General features: G+C 41.2%; 1 protein-coding gene across 1 annotated transcript in view; it reads right to left on the reverse strand.

The window, feature by feature from the left end:
- The window catches only part of ARHGEF4 (Rho guanine nucleotide exchange factor 4), a 209,755-nt gene that overhangs the window by 164,014 nt on the left and 23,508 nt on the right, over nt 1-22,233 (reverse strand). The window contains exon 3 of the mRNA XM_015637472.3: nt 17,070-17,150. Within this exon, the coding sequence (XP_015492958.2) occupies nt 17,070-17,150 (81 nt within the window). The remainder of the gene's footprint in view (nt 1-17,069; nt 17,151-22,233) is intronic.

A 22,233-nucleotide genomic window follows, 5' to 3' on the forward strand; every position in this document is an offset into this window, starting at 1 on the left:
CTGAAGACATTACTGTAAGATCTAAGCTGATATTCTGGGATTGTCACTTTAGCTCAATGTTCTCTTGGTTTAATTTATGCTACAAGAAGTTCATTAACTAAACACTGACAGTCTTCTTCAGCCAGTTTTGCAAGAAAGCAGTTCCCAGCCAGCTGAAATGTTCTGTTTGTTCCTGATAGTTTTTGTTGCTATTTAGAAAGCTGCAGCAGCAATGCAGAGAAATCCCAGAGTACAGGGTGACCTCGCTGGCCAGGAGATTGGAACCTCCACACACTCACAGGGTGCCAGAGATCAGGTTGAGATCTGGGTGGCATCTCCCTGCCTGACAGCTGAGTGTGCTTGGAGAGCACATTCCTCCACCTCAACATACAGATTAGATGGCAAATAACTGTTAAACATGTATTTAGGACAGCTCCATGATACAGCCATTCCTAAATTTTAGGCAAAACCTGAATTATCCACATAAAACCTAAAATATTCACAGCCATTATTCAGCCAGATATGTTACAGCCAAGACATGGTCCCACGCAGCAGCAATGTTACAACTGCACACAACAGAACCCAAGCTTCTGGAGATAACAAGGGACATTTCCAATGAGAAACATTCTGACTTTCCAAGGACATGTCCACTCAGCAGGGTCCCTGCCTCTGTTAAATGTCTGGCACAGATCCAAATGAAATCAGGATTCTTTTTTTTTTAGAAATCCCTGCTCTTTCTCATGAAGGGAAAAAGGAGCTGGCTCTAGAGCAGAATAACCAGAGAGTATTTTGGTGCTCAATTCACAGGTATCTTTGAGGTGCCAAGGCTGACACTAACAAAGATTAGCCCAGAAAAAAGACTGATGGTGACAAAAAGGGAACTCAACCACAAAGTTTAGGTGGCAACCAAAATTTTCAGGATAGGTGAATATCCAGTGAAAGGCATGCAGGACTTAAAACTAGTACAAATGTGGTCCTTGGTTTCTTGAGAACAAAAGTTCCTTCAGGGAAACACAAAAATTGTGAACAAGTTCTTCAGTTCAATTCATGTAAATGCAAGTTTGGCACATTGCTTAAAGAGAAAACCAGCAAAGTTTGGTTCAGATCCAAAGTCAAAGCTGGATGGGCTGCAAATCCAGCCAGGGAGATGACACAGATTTCTGAGCAGAGTTAAACAAAACTTATGGCCAAGGAGAGAGAAATGTAAAACACTTTGTAAAAAATGTAAAACACTTTGGATGGAGATTCTGATACAAATTTAGGATGTTCCACAGCTGTTCAATGCTGCTTCCTACGACAGCAGCAGGAGCAGCTCCCCAAATCTCTCTCTTGTAACTGGTGACATCCCTGCTCAGGCATACACGGCCTTTAAAGTGGCCAGGAACTGTTTAGCTGGTATTAGTGGCCTGGAGCTTTGGTTCAGAGAGAACAATAGGTGTACTATTTTAGAGGCATTAAAGGTATTAGTGGCAAATCTGCATCGTGCCTTGTTTACTGCAGTACCAGTGGAATTAGAGAGGAATTGGAAATGATTGCAATAGGCTGCTTGGTTTGAAATGCTCCATGCCATATGAAAACGTGATTCTTATTGTGGCCATCATTATAAAAAAACAGCAGTATTAATCAGCATCTTCTGGTTTTAAAATTAAAGGAAGCAAGAAGGCCCTTCCATAAACTTTGTTGTCACATTTTTCAAAAAAACAATTATAGCTCAGGTGAGCCATTTATATGGCTTTTTATTCAATAAGGAGTTACACTTTGATTTCTGCTTATTTGCAGTCAAAACCAAATATATTCTTACCATGTGAACAGTCACATGGAATATTTTAATTAGAGAAGTAAGAAAAACCAGCAGTCCAGACCCATACAGTCAAGCATTGACAAAAACTCCAAGACCTGTTTCCTTTTCTCTTGAGAGAATCAAAGAATAAAAATATTAGGCCTTTAAATTGATTATTAGGGGAGACCTTGATTGGCCAAGATGTAACAATCAAACTCCAAGATCAGATGTGCATGCAATTTTGTGTCTGCCTGAAAAAGGCACCGTGATGGAGTTGTGTGCTGCAAACTCAGCCCTGTGCTGGGAATGCCTTGAACCAGACACAAATGGGCAGGCTCTTGAGCTCCTCTTCCCCATGGGGTTTCTCCCAGTTCTAAGGAGTTTATACTGGTTTCTTTAATTTTTTATTTTTATTTTTTTTAATAATTTACAGGTTTATGCTATTTCCACTTTTTCCTGCTCCTCCCAAAGGTGCTGATTCAACTTCCAGAGGAAGACAAGAGGTACCACAGTAACTCTCCCACAGCAGCATTTATCCCAAATCCAAGGACAGGTTTATTGCTATTTGGCCCAGCCTACTTTTTTTTTTTCTGTCAGATGAGGGTGATACTTTTGAAGTTCCCAAGCATGGACACAGGGATTTTAGTAGCTAAAATCCTATTGAGAAACGTGGCTGAGGCCTCAGACTGCATTTTAAGCTATTTGGGTCACTCTAACATGTCACAAGAACATCAGAGTGCAGCATGGTGTGCACAGGACCTCTAAAATACAGCTCTAGAAATACTGTATTTTGGCCAGCTTTCAATTAAGAGCTTTCTATTTCAAGAAAACTTAACAGAAAACAATGAAGAAGCTGGAATTAAAATGGTGTTAATTTTCCCTCCATTTCAGACATAGTTTGACCCACTTAGCTGACTGTTAGATTTAAGTCAATGAATACAGAATGACATTCACAGACATGAATTGGCCTTTCTCAAACTGAAACCAACAGAGATACACAAAGCTGTTACATTAAAATGATTCAGGATTAATGCAGTAGTCATCACAACACAGTTGACAGCTAGGAGTTTTACTCAGTCCTGTTTTTTTCAAACTGATGACTGTAGATGACTGGTCTTTATAGAAAAGTACACTCTTGTAAGTGCTGAGAAGTATATACTTTCCCACATTGAAGGAGCATATTTACATACACTTTAGCAGCCTGATTTATGCTAAAATTTTGGAAAGTCAAGGCTTGTCATGTGATAAAACACCAAGTATGCAACTGTGATGAGTCAATAGCCATATCCCAGTAACCTTCCCATTGTATTTTTCCTGTCCCTCACTTTTATCTCTCAAAGAATGCAGTGTTTAGAGCAACAATGTGATTCAGAAAAAAATAAGCAGATATTTTCAACCCAAACGTAAGCAAGTTTTTAAGATCAGTTCTATACAATGTCCAAAAGGAAGTCTGCTGAAAATAGAGTTCACCTCCTTAGGAGTGCTACTTGTTTCCCATGAACAATCAGGTGGTTGCAGGTGCTAATTGTAGCTGTATCTCTTAGGACCAAAATTAAGCTTTTTCTCATATTTATTTCAAACACCAGTTGCTCTCCACAGAGCAGCTCTGCCTTGAGATCCACTGCTGGCTTTCCACTGCAGCTGCAGTCCTGCAGTGTACTTTAGCAAGAAGCAGTTTGGCATGCAAATGTGCAAGTGACAACATAATGAGAATCTGGAATTCATCTCACTACAGTTATTCTATTCCTTAAGCATTTTTCCTCTAAGTTAGCGTGATTCTCTATTGAGCTTCAAATTCTCACATTTTAGATCTCGGAATAATCCAATATTCTCTAATCTGATTTAACTTTCATTCCTTTGACCCACACTTGTCCAAATCATCTCTGCATTTCCCAGTGCACACTTGAGGAAAAGCTGCAGCCCACGCTGTGGCTCTGAGCAGGGTGACAGCCACAGCTGGCACTCAGATCTCACACAGCTACTGCAGCCCAACAGCAGGCAGCAGCACTGCCTCTGTCACAAAACTTACTCAGCCTCACAGAAAAAGGAACTAAATATTAGGTATTTGCTCTCGTTGTTTCTTATGAACTTACACTTATCAACAACAGTTTATAATGTATTTGGTATCTAAAATATTTTTAATTATGTTAGTGTTCAATTGCTCAACTTGGCACATTTAAAATACAGCAAACAGATCAGGAAATCATAACAAAATTGGAAGTTAAGATTTGGGTTTGTCTCATAAAGTGCATCTTTCACTGTTAACAACTCCCTTGTTGATGGAAGTAGCTTACACCACAGATTTCATGGTTTCTATCATATAAGGATCTCTCAAACCAACAAGTGCTTCTTTTTTATGGTAGCTGCAAACAGGCACCGTCTACAAATCCGATGTTAACACAGCCAAGCAAATTGCAAACCTGGTGAGTGCATTTGCTTACTGGGCATCAGTGCTCAAGAAAACTTCTCACTGCACTCCTGCACAAAGTCTTCAAATCCAAGTTTCTCTCTTGTCAAAACAAAACTAAACGAAACAAACAGGAAAAGTTTGAAAGTGCTTACCTTGAAGAAGCTCCGAAGAAAATACATTATGCTTAGCATTTTGGAGGGTTTGAAATGAAGAATTGTTCAATCTTTAGAACATCCAAGGCCTGGGTGAATTCCTACACTCCTGCTGTGTCTTTAGTTACATGCTTTCTTGTTGCTATTTTGGACTGTCTTAGTACAAGGGAAGCATATGAGCCATGCCAGGAGCTTATGCTAAGGAGTTGCATAACAATTAGGGCTTATCTGTGCTGTGCTGTGCAGTGCAGCAATGCAAACAGGTTTGTTCACAGTTTACTAGCCCCAGAACACTTCCACTAGGCATGCCCAGAATGATGCCATTGTATTTGCTAAAGAAACTAAAGCTATTTGTGAGTGCTTCTAAAAGAACTGGAACTACAAAGGACAGCACATGTTCCCGTACATCCCCCCCAGCTTTTCCTTTTGCCAACTCCGAGTTCACCCAGTGAGTATTACGCTTGCTGCAGCATTTAAAAGCAAAGGCTCCCACACTGGGAGCTTTCCAGTTTGCTGTCTTTAAAGGTAAGGAAAAATTGCAGAACAAGTCTTTTGAAGTGCAGAAAAGTAAATGTAATTTCACTTTTTTCTTTTTTCTCCCTTAACATTAAAGTCCCTTAACATTTACTTGTGCTTCAGTAACATTCAGCCACACAGAGGTGCAGCTAATGTCACGTAGCAAAGAATCTATCCACATTTAGTGGCTAGGACAGAGAGTTATGCAAAGTCTCCTCACACAGGGCACCTAGAATTAAAGACAACTCCAGAGTGCAAGCAAGTTCTCAGAGGGGGGATCATTCTGCAGTTCAGCAACTCTCAGGCACAGCCTGACTCTGCAAGCTTTCACCTATTTTTTTAATCTAGCTATGGTTTATATTAATTACCAAATGAATTACCAAAATTCTTCCCCAGAAGAGGTGTTTTAAGGAGAAGTAGCTCCAGAGTAGCTGCTGATGCTCCATGCTGCTGGCACAGGGAAGAGAAAGAGGGAAATGTGCACAGCACGGTGGCAGGGGGACACTGATACCCCACTGATCCCAGCAGGATCTCTGGGCCATCACCCCCCTAAGCACAGCCCCACTTGCTTTGGGTTTGCTGCAAACCCCTCTGCAGCTCCCAGCAGCTGCTCCTCTGGTTAGCCCATTGCATCCTGATGTTTAGGTAGGACATGTAAATTAGATTTTTTTTCCATGCAAAAATCAAATATTTTAGAGCAGGAAGCCATAATTTGTCACATACACAGTTTTTTCAGTGGGAGCTGCATGAGTTAAGCATACACAGTCACTCAGAAGGGCACACCTAACTTGTTAGAAACCAGGGAAATAATTTCTAAATTGCAACACAAGGCACAGATGCAGTATCATCTGTGGCTTGATCTGCCAAATGACAATACTGCTTCAGTGAAGTTTGGTCCTGTTGACTCTTAGGATTCCATGAATAAAAGGAATATTTTTAGGGCTAAGTCTTAGCTCTAGAATATAGGCATATGTCACCATTATAGACCCACAGCAATCTTTTAAAGTAAATTTTTGGCCTAGATTATGGAGGGAAAACTCCAGATAAAAATTATAAAAACCCTCAAAACAACTAAAAATCCAATGTTAGTTTTCAAAATTTCTCTTTGGAGGAAAATGGACCTGGCTTATGATTTTTCAATGCCTTGATTTGTCAATATTTAAGTTTAAATTATTTTGAACTACTTTCTATGATTATTCTGAAATTACTGTCATTCTTTTAAAACCTGCTCATTCAAGAAGTGACAGGCACATTTCTATTTCCTGCATGCCTCTCCTCTATTGACTCAACAGGTTGTGCTCACAAGGTTCAGGTGAAACATTCTTTGCCCAAGCCCTGACATCAGACTGAGCAGAAGGAAATGCCCACTGAGAAAAGCCCAGCTCTGTGGTGCCTTGGCATTTATTTTTCAAAGATTGAAAGTAAAATAAAGCTTTATTCACATTTGAGTTAGGGGTTTTTAATACCAATCTATATATGTTGAAAGGCAGGTTTTTGCTGCCTGATTTTTATCTAGAGGTATTTGTAATTTACACAGAAATGTCTCTTACAAACAACATGCCAAAGCAGGGCATTGCCCAAACGACCTGACTCCACTTTCCACTGGTTATCTTTTCTGAAATTAAAGTTCAACTGCCCATCTTCCCCCTATTCTTCCATGCTTTACTCATTCATGGGCTAGGAATAAAAATGTTCCTTCTGTAAATCAGCTGGGACCATTCCCTCAGACTGGTGCATTTCTTGGGCTGATACAATTCACCATTCAGGATGTGCAAATTGCACAGTATTCCCTTGGTCTGTTATTCCTTGAAGACATTTGGAACTCTGTTGGTCAAAACAGCAGGAAAATTGCAATAAGCTTTCTAACAATCAGGCCTGTGTGATTCTGTATCTTAGCAGATCATTATGGAGCTACCTAGGTCCTTTTACAGCCCTGAGAAACACTGGCTGGGAGTGAAGGAGGGAGCATCAACCTTGGGGGGAACAAGGGAGAGGTGAGGGAGCAGTTTCCACTTTGTTTCTCACCATATCTCACCATTTTCCCCAAAGTTGAGTCTGTTTTGCCCATAATTGTAACTGTTAAGTGTCTTTATCTCAACCCATGAGCTTTTCCATCTTATTTTCTCCCCTGTCCTGTTGAGGAGAGGGGGATAGAGGGTGGCAGGGTGGGCAGCTGGCAGCTGGTCCCTGTCCAAGCCACCATGCACTATGACTGCACACAAACCTCAAAGCATTAGAGAGAACCTGCAGCCTTATTTAATCTGGGTTACAACACGTGCAAACACCTAAAAAATCTTCTTTCCCCCCTTAATCCTACATCTAATGAAGTCCTTGATAGTAACTTTGATTTATAAATCTATAAAAAGCTCTCTGATACCCAAAACTTTGCATTTTCCAGAATGTCAGCCTACTGATGGTAGACTGGCTTTTTTCATAGCTAATTTCTCAGTTTTATCCCCTCCCTTTAAAAGCAAAAAATCTGGAGTTCACTACTATCAAGCCCATTTTCAGAGTGAGGAGTTCATCACTCATCATGAACTTCCCTTGCAAAAGTGTGACAGTCATTTTTTCAGTGCATGATTCTGAGGTTTCATGTGGTCAGTGAGGATTTATTCTCTTTGGGACAAGCACAGAGCTGTTAATCCTCAAGTGCCCAAGGCCAGCTACTGTTGACGTTTTCCTTACTGATACACTATCTAAATCCTCATGCCTTTTCTGCTTTATAAAGAATGGCAGCTGAAAACAATCATTGACTCAGAACAAAATATCCTTTTCGCTTTTTTCCACCACAGCCAAAAGTTACTATTTAAAGTGACACTGCCTTCAGCAGAGCAGCACCACGGAGTGCCTGGACCAAAAATACCTGTCTAAACCTTGCAGAAATTGACACTAGGATTCTCTGAGGGCAGACCAGTGACACTGAAACTTCACTACTGCACTAGTGGAAGGCTTTTCTTCCTCTCAATTCAACTATTTGATTATTTCATATACCTTTCACTTAGTTTGATATAGTTGTGTGTTCTGTAGACTGTGTCAGGCTGCCTTCCAAACTAACTAAATGTTGGAAAATATGTTGAAGTCACTCCAGCTGCAAAGGTCCAATGTGACAAGGCTTGTGTGTGCATAGTGCAGAGCTTAAAGTGAGGATGGAGACTGGGCCTGCCTTCTTGCCTCTTCTCAGAGCACCATTACCCCTGTAAGATTCCTTCAAGGAATCAGTTTTGCTCTCTGTTGCCTTCCCCTTGGAAGACAAAGCCTAGAGATTTCATTGTTTTCATGTCAGTAAAGACATCACCATACCCTTTTAAATAAGGCATTAAAAAGGGCTCTGTGGAACATTAATTCATATCCATGGACTCTCAGGTTTTGAAATTCTGCAATCTAAAATCAAAAGCTCCAAGAGTGAAAACTTTAAGCTGCCACCCTGACCTGGGCAGAAGGGACATGCTGCAAGCAGCCATCACTAAGCATCTTCACATGATGATTTAAGTGACCAAACAGGTATTCTTGTTTCTGAAGGATCATGGCAGACACTTTCATCTCCACTGTAATTGCTTCTTTTCCCTCAGGCAGTTCATCTGATTACCATTATCATAAAAATACACCTCTTGATGCAGCCTAACATGTTGGTTCAAGGACTCTTCAAATCCCTCTGAATTTCCCCCCTGTAATCAAAGCATTTAAGTTTGCTGTCTTCATAGAAGGTAAGAGATTCTGGGCTTGTAATGGAGAACTGAGCTTTTGGGAGCTGAGACAGCTATTTCTGTGCTTTACCACAGCCTCAGCTCTCAGCTGGATGAAGATTTGTCCTGCTAAACCAGAAATCCCTGGATGCCAACACCAGCCACCATTGCCCAAGAAAATCCCATTCCTTATGGCCATAAGCTACTAACTCAGAACTCCTTAGACAATGCTCTAAATCATAGGACAGTTCAAGAGTGGGTTTGAATTATAAACTCCTGAAGAAAAACAATAAAAGAAGTCTTAGCAGCAAAAGTCACGGATCAAAGCCTGAGTGGAATTTGTTCTGTCAAAGCATGTATGGGGAGTCACTGGTGATGCCACAAGGAGCACTCTGCTCTCTCTGCCTCCTCAGGCCAAACCCTGCCCATTGGCAGATGAAGATGCTTTTACTGCAGTTCAATACTTCCACTCAAGACTGAGCCCAGGCTGTGAGACCCAGGAGTCTTGCCATGCAAGGTTAATTCAGAGCTGGTTGGATCTCTGAAGTTCTTTTCTAAACATAGCAGAGGTAACACAGAGATAGATACCCCTTATTCTAGTCCAATGGGGAGCTCTTACCATGGGTTTAGAAAGTATCTTATTTACATGCATTTAAAAATCCCTTGCAGAAGAGATAAAATGGGCCACTGGTCAAGAGTTGAGTTTGACCCTAATAAAGCCAGTGAAATGAATTCCAGACAGATTTTCTAGAAGAATTGACTGAGATCAGAGGAAGTCCAGAGTAGAAATACTGAGATCCCAAACTATAATTCTGCCCTAAATACCCTCTGAACAAGTCAAACAAATTGAGATATAAATGTAGTGTAGAAGTAGGCTTCTGTGATTTTTTCCTGTGCCTGGAGAGAAGTCCTGCTGGTAGTCAGCTAGTAAGAAGCAGCATAAGTGGCTTCTCCACCCACTGTTCTCCAGAATCTCCCAGCCAGGTGAATAGCAGAGGGGTATTTGTCACATGAAAGTGATGAAAATGACAGGGCATTATGAAACAGTTCCAGTGTTTTTATTCTCAGAGTTATTCAGGACATCATGACAACTGTCTCAGAGTTCTAACTATTACAGCAGATTCAAGTGTGCCATCAAAACCTTCTCTGCCTGCATGGAAGTATTACTGTCATACAAAGGAGAATCCCAGCCACCACCCCAAATCTACCCTACACTGGACATAAAATCCATTTTTGTGTCTTTGCATTCCCTCCAGGTACAGAGGAAGTGCTGGCACCCACAGGAAGGTGAGAGTGACACAGGAGAAGTGATAACGCTGCAATGTCAAATGTCGTGGCATCAGGTACAGGGACACAGGGACATAAACCAGCAGTGGGTATCATCAGTGTGATGGGAGGCTGAAAACCAAGACAATATCAAGGCTGCTAAAAGACTGCTTTCAGATCAGAGTCCTTGTCCTGTTTTGAGGGCCAGACTGTTCTGAAATTGATCAAAGAAAGAGGGAGATTCACTAAGACAGGGAATTAGACAATATTCTCTTATTAGCTGATATATTCTGGCTAGGACAATGTTACTATTTCAAAGGCTCATTTAGATTTCTAATCCAGAAAGTTTAATAAGTGAGGCAGAGACAGAGTACTTATGGAGAGGTTTGTCTGTAGGAAAAGCACTTTGGCAACTATTCCAGGAATAGACAGTGCACACAGGAGACAGAAATTCCCACAAACTGCTGTCTCTCTGATGGATCCCAGAGCTGATCCTTGTGGGCTGAGAAAGTCTAGAGCTTTCCTCCTGAGTGGGTGACAGAACAAGGTTAGTTATTCAAGATGGGGTCAGTTCTTCAGTCAAGAAATACTTCAAAACTGAGAAGAAAACTCTGAAGTACTTGTACTTCTGGTACAGTTATTCCTTTGATTAACATATAAATGCTGCTCTTTTTACCAGTGTATTTTCAACCAAGGTGTCAACACTTACATACATTAGTGTGCTCTCACTTCTAGCACAAGTCATTAGATCATTCACACACAGGCAATAGCTACACAACATAGAATAGATTGTATAGTCAAATACGACATTATTGTCATCTATTGCTGTACTTTACAGTGAAAATATAAATGCAGATCAAAGCTTTGAGCCTGTAAGCACGAAGTGTTGTGAATACAGGCAAAAGAAATAATAGTGCTCTGTGTTCCTTTAACAGAGATTGATGACCAATTTGCTTTCCTGCTTTGTTGATATGGCACCCATCTTCAAAGAAATCACAGTATACATTTCCTAGATTAACTTCATTATTTATTCATTGTGCCTGCCCCCTTGCATGTGTTCCTCCTGCAGTATTATACAATTCAGATTATTTCCTGGCTTTTCTGATTTTTACTTCAAGATACATTTAGCTCTTTTGAGTAGGTAGATTTTTCACAAATATCTTTAAAACTCTGCCTTGCAATCAGTTTGTTTAATAAAGAGAACTCAGCAGTTTGTTCTACTGACAGAGAAACCAAGCAATACATGTTCCCACCCTTCCACAGAACTAGCTGGATGTCTAAGAACTGATGCTGAAGCTGGTATCTATTACATTAATACCTAAGAATTCACCTGTAGCCACTGAGCAGTACCACACACTTGCAATGTATTTCTTAGTGGGAAAAATAATAACTGCTGTTGGAGGTGAACCTCTGCTGCTGATTTTCTGCCTGCTGTGCCCTAAAGCATTTGTACATCTGCTCCAGTGATGTGGTTGGAGATTACCAAAGTCCATGTGCACTAGGAGTATTAACAAGCCTCACATGTGTAGAATGGAAAGAGATTAATCATAACCATGTAATGCTGCTAATCTTCAATCCCACCAGGAATTTCTCTCTTCCTTTCTTTCCTCCCTAGGACAGTTTTATTACTTTCAGTTTGGTATTGTCAAGCTTGGGTGAACAGAAACAGTTTGGGTGATCATAAGAGCTCAATTAGTGTCAATTGACACTAATATCTTTTCAGACTCATGCATCTGAGGTATTTTGGGTAGTAATTTTTTACATATGCCGTGGGTTAAATGACACACCAAGAGGACAAACACCCAGGCTTGTCACACTGACTTTAAGAGCAGGTTAAAATCTTGCCCAAGGCATCTGCAATTGCCAGAGATCCATGTTCATTAATGGATATATACAGCTACAAACCTGGCTACTCATATTTTAACCTCTCCCCCAAACTCCTGAAAGCTTCTAAAGCTTTCCTCACCACCTTGAATGGGGACAATTACTACACCCAGAGGGCCAGAAACATTTATTCTCTCTTCTGGGTGCTGTGGAACTCCAACTATTTGCTCACTCTTCAGTGGCAAGACAGAGTAAGATACAATTTATGTCAACTGCTATGCTGTGCTCTCAACACCCTGAACATCCTGTACAGAAAGGTCCAAATGGCAGGATGTCCCAGCAAATAGTGAGAGACAATTGAAAAGGGATATCAGAACCATGTCTGTTCTTTGGGATAAGCAGTTCTACAATAATGCTGGATTTCAGCATAGCAGAGGAGAAAAAACCAGCCCAGTAATTTGCTAAACTTACCAACAAATTGTTCTCCTCAGACTCATTCACAACAGAATTTCATTTACAGTGTCTTAACTTTTCCAAGAACAGAGTCCATGCAGTAACCCAAGGAAAGGTTTTAAACAATAAAAACTAAAAAACTAATTTCGTTTTTCAGCCTACAAAACCCTTCATGTTTTGGATTCCCAAAGTAGCTATAATAATTGCACTGTCATTATGAAACCTTTTCATAACAAGAAGTGGAAAATCTGTGAGAAGTTGACAGTGAGTAAAACTAAAATAATTACCACACCTCCTGAGAGGAAAAGTGGATCTGGATGATCTCAGCAACTGAGAAAGTCAGAAATGCAGAGCATTATGCACTTGAATGGACTCACATTTGCCAAGATATTTTGTCTGCACAGCCCAAAGAACCCAGGCACAAATGCCAGTTAAAAAAATGGAGGATGAAGCTCTCTGGCTCAATGCTTTATTTTTCTTACAAAAACAAGCTGAAAATCTGGAAAATTTAGGTTCTAAAATGAGCCAAATGTAGAGGATTCATCACATTTTACTTTTGGAAACACTGCTATTGAATATTTTAGATTCCTTTGAGAGTTCAAGGCATAAGTAAAAAAAGAAAAATCAGCCATGAAGAATAGTTTAAAACATTTTTACAATAGTAGGCAAAAATTTTCCCCAGTGTGTATATCAGACAATGAGAATATTTTGGTTTGCCTTTGCCTATGCACCAAGGCAGTTCTAAATACTTGCAAGCTCAAGCTTGTTCGTCTGTCAGCACTAAACCTGCTTTGATCATCTCCTGTCCACTGCACCGGGTCTGTCTTGCAGAAGTAACCTGCAAAAATCCCTTTCCAACCAACACTAAATGCAGGGCAGATCAGGATAAGGAAAAATGCTGTCCCAAAAAGCCCAGTTCAGGTAAGAAATAGAAATGTTTCAAACTGGGAAGATGTCACTGCATCCCAAGCTTTGCGTTGTTTGTGTGTGCCTGGCATTAGTAATTGGACTAAGAGCCAGCTTGATTGTCTATGTAAGTCAAGCTGTAAGTCAAGGCAGGACACAAAGCTTTCTTCTGAGTCATTAAGGGTTAGCTACCAGTTTTATAGCCTGCCAGATGCTCCCTTTGGCTCACCACAAAACCAGTTCTTTCCTACAAAGTGTGATACAGACTGAAAATGGTCCCAAGGGAACAGCCATGTGCTTGTGGAATATATAGAATTAGAAAAGCTGTTTTTCTCAGGCTCTCAGCTATGGACCAGACCACGCTGGACTGTCCACTGATTTACAGGGTGTCTCATTCCTCCTGTCCTCTCAGCCCTTGCTGTTTAAGCACGGGCTCCAAATCACACATACTAAAGCCCAGGTGAGTCACAACATCAAGGAAAACAAGATGAAGCCTGTTGTATCCCATCTGCTCCATGCACAAAAAACCAGTTGCACAGCCCCAGGACAGTGAAAGCTGCAGACTGTCGTGGAAAGCAGCCAACTTCCCTTTTGCTGTGTTCTCCATCTGCCATCTTGCCTTCACTGCAAATTGATGTTAACAGTATTTTATTACACTTTTTTTCTCATCTGAGCTCTGTGCTGGTTTCTAGAAAAATCTCACCCCAACAATCTTTCCTACAAATAGAAGTTCACTTTAGTTCACACTTCCTAGGACAGTGTTGACAGACCAGGAAAGTAGTATGTTGCTTCATGTCTTGACAACACTATTAAAATAATAATGCTTAATACTCTCCTCCCTACTATTGTGCTGAAGCACTGTGTACTGGAAAATAAAGTCTTTCATGTGTTTGATCTATGTCATTCAGGATTACAAGGATTCTGGATACTTCCAGTTCAAAGGGCGAAAATTGATTTCTGATTTTCTAATTGACTACGGTCCTACATCTACACAGAAAAACATTTGTGTCTTTAAATTAAATAGCTTCCAATCATGTAATCCTGGGACCCTTCCTCAGATAAAGCATTTTAGCTTTGGACAACTATTTTCTTTCATAAATCTGCTTTTTTTTTTGAAATCTTCAAGAAACTCCATCTCCATTTAGATGCTATCTCTAAGTAAGCAACTTCTAATTAAGGCGACATTAATGCTGTCTGTATTACACATTCTTATACCCTGATCATTTTCATGTCAGCAGCTGCAGCACAGCTCTTTATATAGATTATTATTATTGTACCAGTAGTTCAAACCACACACAAGATTGGTTTGGTTCCGTTTAAACTCCATGCAATTCTTATTTTAAGTAATGATATTTGTGTTTCTTCTTCTAAGGATCCCAGGTTTTGTAGGTAACATCCACTTGAACAACAGCTAGGAAAAGTAGGATTGAAAAACAATCTTTCTCCACAATTTTTCTATATTACATAAGTCTATGTGGCTCATCTCTGAGTTATTGCTGAAGTCCTTTCCTTCAATTTCCTGCAATTCAGTGAAAGATATATGAGGACATGAGATATGATTTCAGGAAACACAAATTTTCCTATAAATTCCACTGATAATCTGCATTACTCCAGGAAAATTTGCTTGTTTAGGGATCCCTAAACATAAATGAAAGCAATTATTTCCAATGAGTCCTAACTTTGTTAAACCATAAATGCCCATAGTGGGTTTGAACCAATAACTAATTTCATTTTGTGGAGAGAGGATCTGTAAAGACCGTAGGCCTAATCCAACATTTTGAAACAGGACCTCTTAAATCTCTGTGAAGTGGCTGGTGATCTCATCTGTCATTTCACAGCTTCCTTTTAGGACCTCTATTTTCAAACTCACAAAATATTTAAGTTGTAAATATGATGTGCAGCCCTCACCAGAAACAGTGTTCTTCTGCACTCCACATGTCAGAAATGTAAATATTCCCTCTGAGCTCAAGGGATTCTCAATGCTGTTTGCAGGGTCTAAAGTTGCTTGGATCAGGTTCTGGATCAGGTAAAGGAAGAGAGCTGAAGCTGCTCATTACTGAAACACTGAGGCCCTCACCTTCCCAAACCTTGCTCCACCTTCCCAAAGGGAAAGGATCATCAGCTCTCATGTTAAAAGCAAACAGAAATTACTTCATTATGTGAAAAAAACCCACACTTTTAAGACTGTTTATATGTAGGCAACTCCTGTAACTGGTTTCACATCCACACTAGCTTGTTTAACTACTTATTTTCCCAGGGAGCAGCAGAAACATTTAAAATCCAGGATGTTTGAAGAGTGGTATTCTCTCAGATAGGAATTCTATGAAACCAGTTTTACCATTCTGCCTTTTCAAAGGTAAGTATGTCCTGGGTGTTGTTTGATGTTGTGGTTCTCGTGAGGAGAGCACAGGAAAGGGGATACATTTATACATCTGCACCACAAAATTCTTGAGTTTAGGAGAATATTCACATGTGTTAAACTGACAGAGAAAATTGCTGTTTAAATTTCACTCAAATGAAGAGACTGCATATTAATAACTGAATTGGTGCTTGCTAGGAAAGGCCATAAGCAGGCCAACAGAGCACTGGCAGCACTGCCTGGCAAGCTTTCCTCTTAATCTTACCCAGAATTCAGTGAATAGGCTTATTTTTTTAATTTTTAGTTATGTTCTAAATTAGACTTCTCATGTCTCCCCCCAAGACTCCCCAAGAGAACTGCACACAAGTGCAGGTACAGCCCTTGGACTTCCTCCTCCCCAGACAGAGCAATTTGACTTTCCAGATGAGTCAGTTTTAGCTACAGTGTGAACTCTTCCATGGGCTGGAAGGGAACATGCAGAAAGGAGCTTCCCTGGCCAGATGCTTTTATGGCCCCACTTGCATCACCACATTCATTTTGTGTGCTGGAAGGTTCATTTATTTCAAATTAGAAGAACAATACATAAGATGTTTTTGTAAGTTTATACCTTGGAAACTTTGCTCCAGTTTATACACCACACCTGTGGCAGCAGAGACAAAAGCCAAATTAGAGAAAGCAAGAAAGATACACATACAGAAACTGAGGTATTTTATGTCTTTGGGAAGAACAGAGATGTAGTAAATAAGAAATAGTGAAGAAGCAAAATGGGAGAGCTGGAGCAAGCTTTTAAATAGAACAATTATGTGCACAGAGCAGAGACAAGCTGCATCATCAATGTTGCACGTCCCTTCAACTTTTCCCCAAGGATAATTGTGCCTCCCTCAATTGCAATAATGGAACAGCAAACACAAAGAATGGAAGGCACTTACATCCTATGGCAGTGGAGGCACACAAATTACACAGAAAGGTGTGAGTGCTCTGGGAGCATTATCAACCTTCATAAAATACATAATGCCACGAAAATTAATGAAATGAACTAGTAAAACTAGCATCAAACAGGGCTCCAGGTACAGGGTTTGAAACACTGAATTATCCAATTCCATTTAATATGAAGAAAAGGATTCAGTTCTAGAATCTCATAGATTGACAGGGGCAAACAACAGCTAATTCAGCTGATTCCCCATAGCTCATAATCGTGAAAAAAACCCAATTTTGCTGCTTTGAGCTTTTGAGCTGTAGTTTTTGTAACTATGTGGGAGACAATCCTAGGAAGGGCTGAACACCCTTAGGCTGCATTGTCTTCAGATGAATCAATAAATTAACTTTAGTTACGCTGTACATAAAATTTATTGTACTGTCATATAATTTAAAACCTATCATAATTCATTATCATAATACATACAAGGAGTGAGTGAACTTAGATTTGTGTATTTTGTATTGTCAGAGCTTAATAGAAAAATTATGCTTTAAAATTAGCTTTCCAATGAAGGACATTCTAAAATTTCTTTAAAGACATCTGGCAGCTTTTAAATCATCATCATCATCCATAAGCTTTTATGGATCATGTTGAAATAGATTTTTCTCTGAACATTTTCCTGTGGTGCTCAAATATCCCCACATCAGGAAGCCAGAATTTGCTTTAAACTATTAGAACACAGATGATTACAGTCCTTGCAAAGGGCTCTTCTGACTATATCATGAATGAAAGTACAATCCCAACTCAAAGAGAAGTGGCTCTCACCTCAGAGTGGCACTGTGTCTTCTCAGAAGAACTCTCTCCTGTTTCTCCAGCAGTCCTTCTTACAGCACTTTCTTGGCAATCCTGTGCAGAGATACAGGAAGAAATTTTTAAAAGTCAGTTTGACCTTTAGAAAACAAGGAGTCATCCATACAGTTGCTTTCAGTCCACCTGCCCATGGTGGGGGAAAAAAAAATCTGTCTTAATTTAACTGAAAACTCTTCATAAAAAAATAGGGTTAAAGAACATCACTCTAATTGCAAAATGAGGCTCTCAAACACTAAGAATCAACAGAATGAAGGTGACTTGTGTGACACTATGTTTTTAAGTCTTTAACTACAAAACATAAATGCGTTTTCACAAGTCCCATGCTTCACTCAATGCAGGAATGGACAAAAGTCACTTAAGATTTGAGGTTATTATTGTCTTTGGGTTACAGAGAAGAGGGAACAAGCAGCTGTGTTGGGTGCCAAAAGAGCTCTGTGTCCATGGAGAGCCGAGGGCAGGCTGCTGGGGAACTGCACAGCCTGTGCTCCCCTGCCAGCAGCCACTGCAGAACCCACAGCCTCATTTGGGTACCACTATGGATCTCTAGGAGGAAAGAATCTTCTGCTGTTTCTCAGTCTGGTAAACTGACAGGAACTCAGTTCCTCCCTTCTTCTGCATGCCTTTGAGGTTAACTGGCCTTTCCTTTAGGTTCCTATCCCCCCACTCTTTCCAAATCCATCTGTCTCCAACCTGTTCTCGTCTGGAGATGATGTTCCTGCCAGCTGTCTCCTGTGTTTGTCCTGATCATCAGGCACTGGTCACACAAACTCAGGGGCATCAGCCTCTTAGCTGTGTCAAGCTCCCAGTCAAAAGCCACAAAGAAGGCAACAAGTGGCAGAATATCTTCAGCTCTGGGAGTACATACCCTCCTCTGGGTTCAATGCAAGGTCTTCATTAAAACTTTGGAAGTAACATTCAGGTTTAACATCAATGGTACCTCTGAAGAGAGAGGAATTTGTCATAACAAAGAGGTTTTTGTTGTCTTTATGACAGATGAATACAGTGGTGTAGCTTCCCATTTACAACATGAAACATGAAAACTTTGAAATAATATTTCAATTGCCAGCATCATCAAGCTCCAGCTTCTCTGAAGTCCAATTCACTTCCACAGTAAGAATTGCTATTAGTGCAGTAGAGATCTCATTGACTTTAGCTGAATTCAGCCTCAACATGAGATGGAGGAGCAAATCTCTCTCCCCAGAGAAAGTAACAGTATAAATAAAAGGGACACTAAATGAAAGAAACTGCAAAAGAAAAAGTATGAAAAGAAAAAAACCACAATTAGACTGAGATTAGTCATTAGGGGGTGGTCAGAACTGCTACTTGTCTCTGTTTGAAAAACACTGAATCTTTTGTTTCAGTCTTCAGTGATTATCTGTACCATGTAACAGCAAAAGCACACACCATGGCCACAGGGAGTGTGGGATATGGTAGTGCAGATGGATACCAAGTCTCGTAACTGAGCAGCGTCTTTCATCACAAGGAAAGGCAAAATAAGTACTTATCACAAGTAGTTTTGTTCATTCCCTATATTCCTCATGTATGACTACACCAGGAAGCAGCTGTCGCTAATTTTTACTTGTGATCCTACAATAGTTTCTCCCCACTTTTTTATATCTACAAGTGGCTCCAAAGTGGGTTCACATAATTCACAGAGAGGAGATGCTGTGCATAGAGAGGAGTAAAAAGTTGCTGACTCCCCTGCTCTTCCCACCTTAGACTGCACAAAGCATACCAGATCTGCAATTAATGGAGCTCAGGGATAAACTGATTGCAAACACATCATTCAGAGGCATTATTGGACTTTTAAAGCTTAGTCTTTTGCTAATTCAGGAGCACAAATAACTAATTGTACTGTGTCTAGCTCAGATTACATCTGAGAATGGATCTTGGGGCAATTGGGAAAGAACACTGCCTTTGCTTTTATTGTGGGAAGCGTTCCCTAAGCATAATGCCATTGGAAATGGCTGAAGGGGATTGCATCTGGTTAGGGAGGAAGTTGCAAGCATAATAATTAGCATGGAATTAGCTGCTGTCTCATCCTGAGCCAGGCAAGCCCATCACATTCCTTTTCCCAGCTGCCCTCTGGTGGAAGGCTCTGCAGAGCAGCCCCGAGCAGGAAAACCTTGCTGCTGGTTGTGTTAACTTGTGAGTTAAGCCAGGAAGGATCAAATTAGGATCAACAAACCCTGAGCAGATGCCCCCTGCCCAGAGGCAAGATAGTTTCCCGAGGCTGAGCTAGAGTGATTGACACCACTTTAGCACAGCAGTTTCTGACAAGTGGGTTTCAGCATGATACTTAAATATTTACTGTATGTATGTTCAGTACTTCTAAAACTGACCAGGATCATGTTTGCAATACCTTAAAGTAAGGTCTCCATGTTAATTAGAAAGGGGCTGTCTAGCTGTAATTACTATAATAATTAAGTAGATATTTTTTCTTACTGCCTTCTCTCTGAGTTTGACTACATGCCTGTACTATTTCATCTCCATCTTTAATTTCCAAGCTAGGTGCCCTATGCTCAAGTCACTTTCCAGCCAATCCCCAGCTTCTGCACACAGGTGATGCCTGTGGGGTCATGTCTCAGAAAGACCACAGAAGCTCAATCCACAGCAGAGGAAATGATAAAAACAAGGATAGAAACCCTGCCCAGGGGCATTCCAGGTCTGCAGGTAAAAGTCATGGCCACACAAGGCGAAGGGATGAGCACTCAGGACAGCAAGGACAGGTAAGCAAGCAATAGGCTCAAACTTGGCACACAAACATTTGAGGGGCTGGGGTGTGTGAGGCATGAAATCATTTTCTGTCTCCTCATTTTATGATCCTACACACTTTTGCTCCACTAGAAACATGAGAAGAAAACACCAACAACATCTCCCTGCCCCTCCTTCCTGCCACCCCCAAAGAAAGAGCCAAGACCAAGCAAGACAGAGGAAAAGACCCAGCAGTGAGGGGATGGCTCAAATGGCACTCAGCATGGCAGGAGGAATCACAGACTCACTGTGAGAAGGGGTCTTTCAGTGGGATTCCCCTTCTCTAAGTCCCCTGCTCACCATCACATCATGCTGGAACCAGGATGAATCCTGGTGCACCCTCCCAGGGTGGAGCCAGCCAGAGCAGCCCACTGGCAGGGTCTGCCCTGCTCCTCTACTCCCCTGGAGAAACACCCAAGAGATTGGTGGGAACTGGGTGCTTTGTTTTTGCTGTGCAAAACAAAAGGGAAAAAAAAAGTGATGCTGTTGGCCTGTCTCAGGATGTGGCTCCAGTCTTGGTTAACTAATGTGGATGGGAGAGCATTGTAAACTGGGGTAAGGGTATGGGAATGCTCAGTTGCATTGAATTGTGCATCAGAATGCACTGAGCACCTACCATGGTGCTGCCAGAGGTGCTGTGCTCCTGGAGAAGTGCTGGGGCCAAGACCTGGACCAGGTTTAGTGCCTGTGGCTTTGCAGCAGCAGGGATAGAGTCTTGGGCCAGAGTTTTACCCAAGGAATGAGATTTTTGTCTGTCAAGATAATCTCATATCCAGTCTTCCTCCTGCCTAGCCAAGGGACAGGCTGTTGGAGGGTTCTAGTGTCTTTTATCATTGGTGCATCTTAGAAATGGGGCATTATGCTGTATGTGTTTATTGGGGGACAGAAAGACTGCTAGAATAAAGAGGCAGGTCAGTGTTTAGTTTTGAAGATGGAGAGTGTGGTTTGCACTGCTGTCATCAGTCACCAGCAGCACCACAGCTCCTGTCCTGTGTCCTGGTGGTGCCCTGTGCCCCTGCACCACCACAAAGCCCTGAACTGAGCAGAGAACTGGGGTCCTAAAGCTCTCTTATATACCTACACCAACAATGTATAAAAGAAGCACCACATCTCCTCTCTTTATGAATGGTATGGAGCCACTTTGGCATCGAGAGAAAAAATGCTTACAGAGAAAAGCTATTGATGATCACCAGTAAAAAGTAACACAGCCTGTTCACACAGCTCCATACAACTGCATGGGTGGAGCCATGTGGAGCTGAGGGGTCAGGCACAGTTTGGGAAGTGGGACAGTGGGATGTGGGCTGCAGCACCCTCTGTATTGTTGGCCACTCTCCAGCCACTTCCCACCACACACATTTATGTGCACAATTAGTGTTCTTGCAGCCTTTGAATGCAGGACAGATAATGAGTTCAAAACTCTCCCCTGGATCACAATCTCTTCCATGACTCCTCCTCTCACACACACACATCCCTGGCTTACCTGACTGCCCTTCCAGCACAGCCAGAGCTAATGACAGCCACCCAGAGCTGCTTCCCTTGGCAAGAACCACTTGTGTCTTCTGTGTTCTGGATGAGCAGGGACACTGCCTGCACTTGGCTTGCTTAGCTTTGACCAAGGGGAAGAGCAAATTCCGTGTTCCTGGGGCCTTCTCTCAACTGAACACGAGCAGTTCCACACTGACCTGGCCCCTCCACCCAACAGCACTGGTGCTGACCAGTCCCTGCACCTTTAACAGTCCCCTGGGGGCTTCCACACTCACCTCCCCAAACACAAGGAGCCTGGCTGGGGCTGTGGGCAGGGCTTTGTTTTCTTGCCTGTGTGGTTTACAGAGCTGCCTTTCTTTGCTCCTTTGCATTTGCAGGCACTGGGCATCCTTGGGGTTATGAGCAGCGTGGGAGTTTCAGTGAGAAAGATTTATTGTAGAGATAAAATCCTGTTTGACATCACAGATTCTGATGATGATTTTCAGTAGTATTTCTTCATGATTTAAGTTGTACTTGGGCATTTTTCATGGACAATGGATTTCTAGTCCATTACTTTCATAAAGGATTTCAATAAATCTCTTTTGAGAAACACATATGGAATTTTATCAGTGAAGATGTAAATCCTATATTTGGCTGCCATGTCTTCTACCTGACTAGGGATGGGATGAGGATGTCAGATTTGGTTCTTTTAAAAGCTTTTCAACTACACTATGAGGTGATAAAGGCACTTAGTGGTTTGTATTATTTCAGTTTTTAATAGAGGTATTTTACAGAGAAGTTTCAGGTAAGCAGTACCCAGGCATTGACACAAGACTTTTTAAACCTACACACATAATTCTGTAACATACCAACAAAATTCCCAGATGCCTAAAGCCTTTAG

Source organism: Parus major, chromosome 9, assembly GCF_001522545.3.
Source record: "Parus major isolate Abel chromosome 9, Parus_major1.1, whole genome shotgun sequence".
Lineage (NCBI taxonomy): Eukaryota > Metazoa > Chordata > Aves > Passeriformes > Paridae > Parus > Parus major.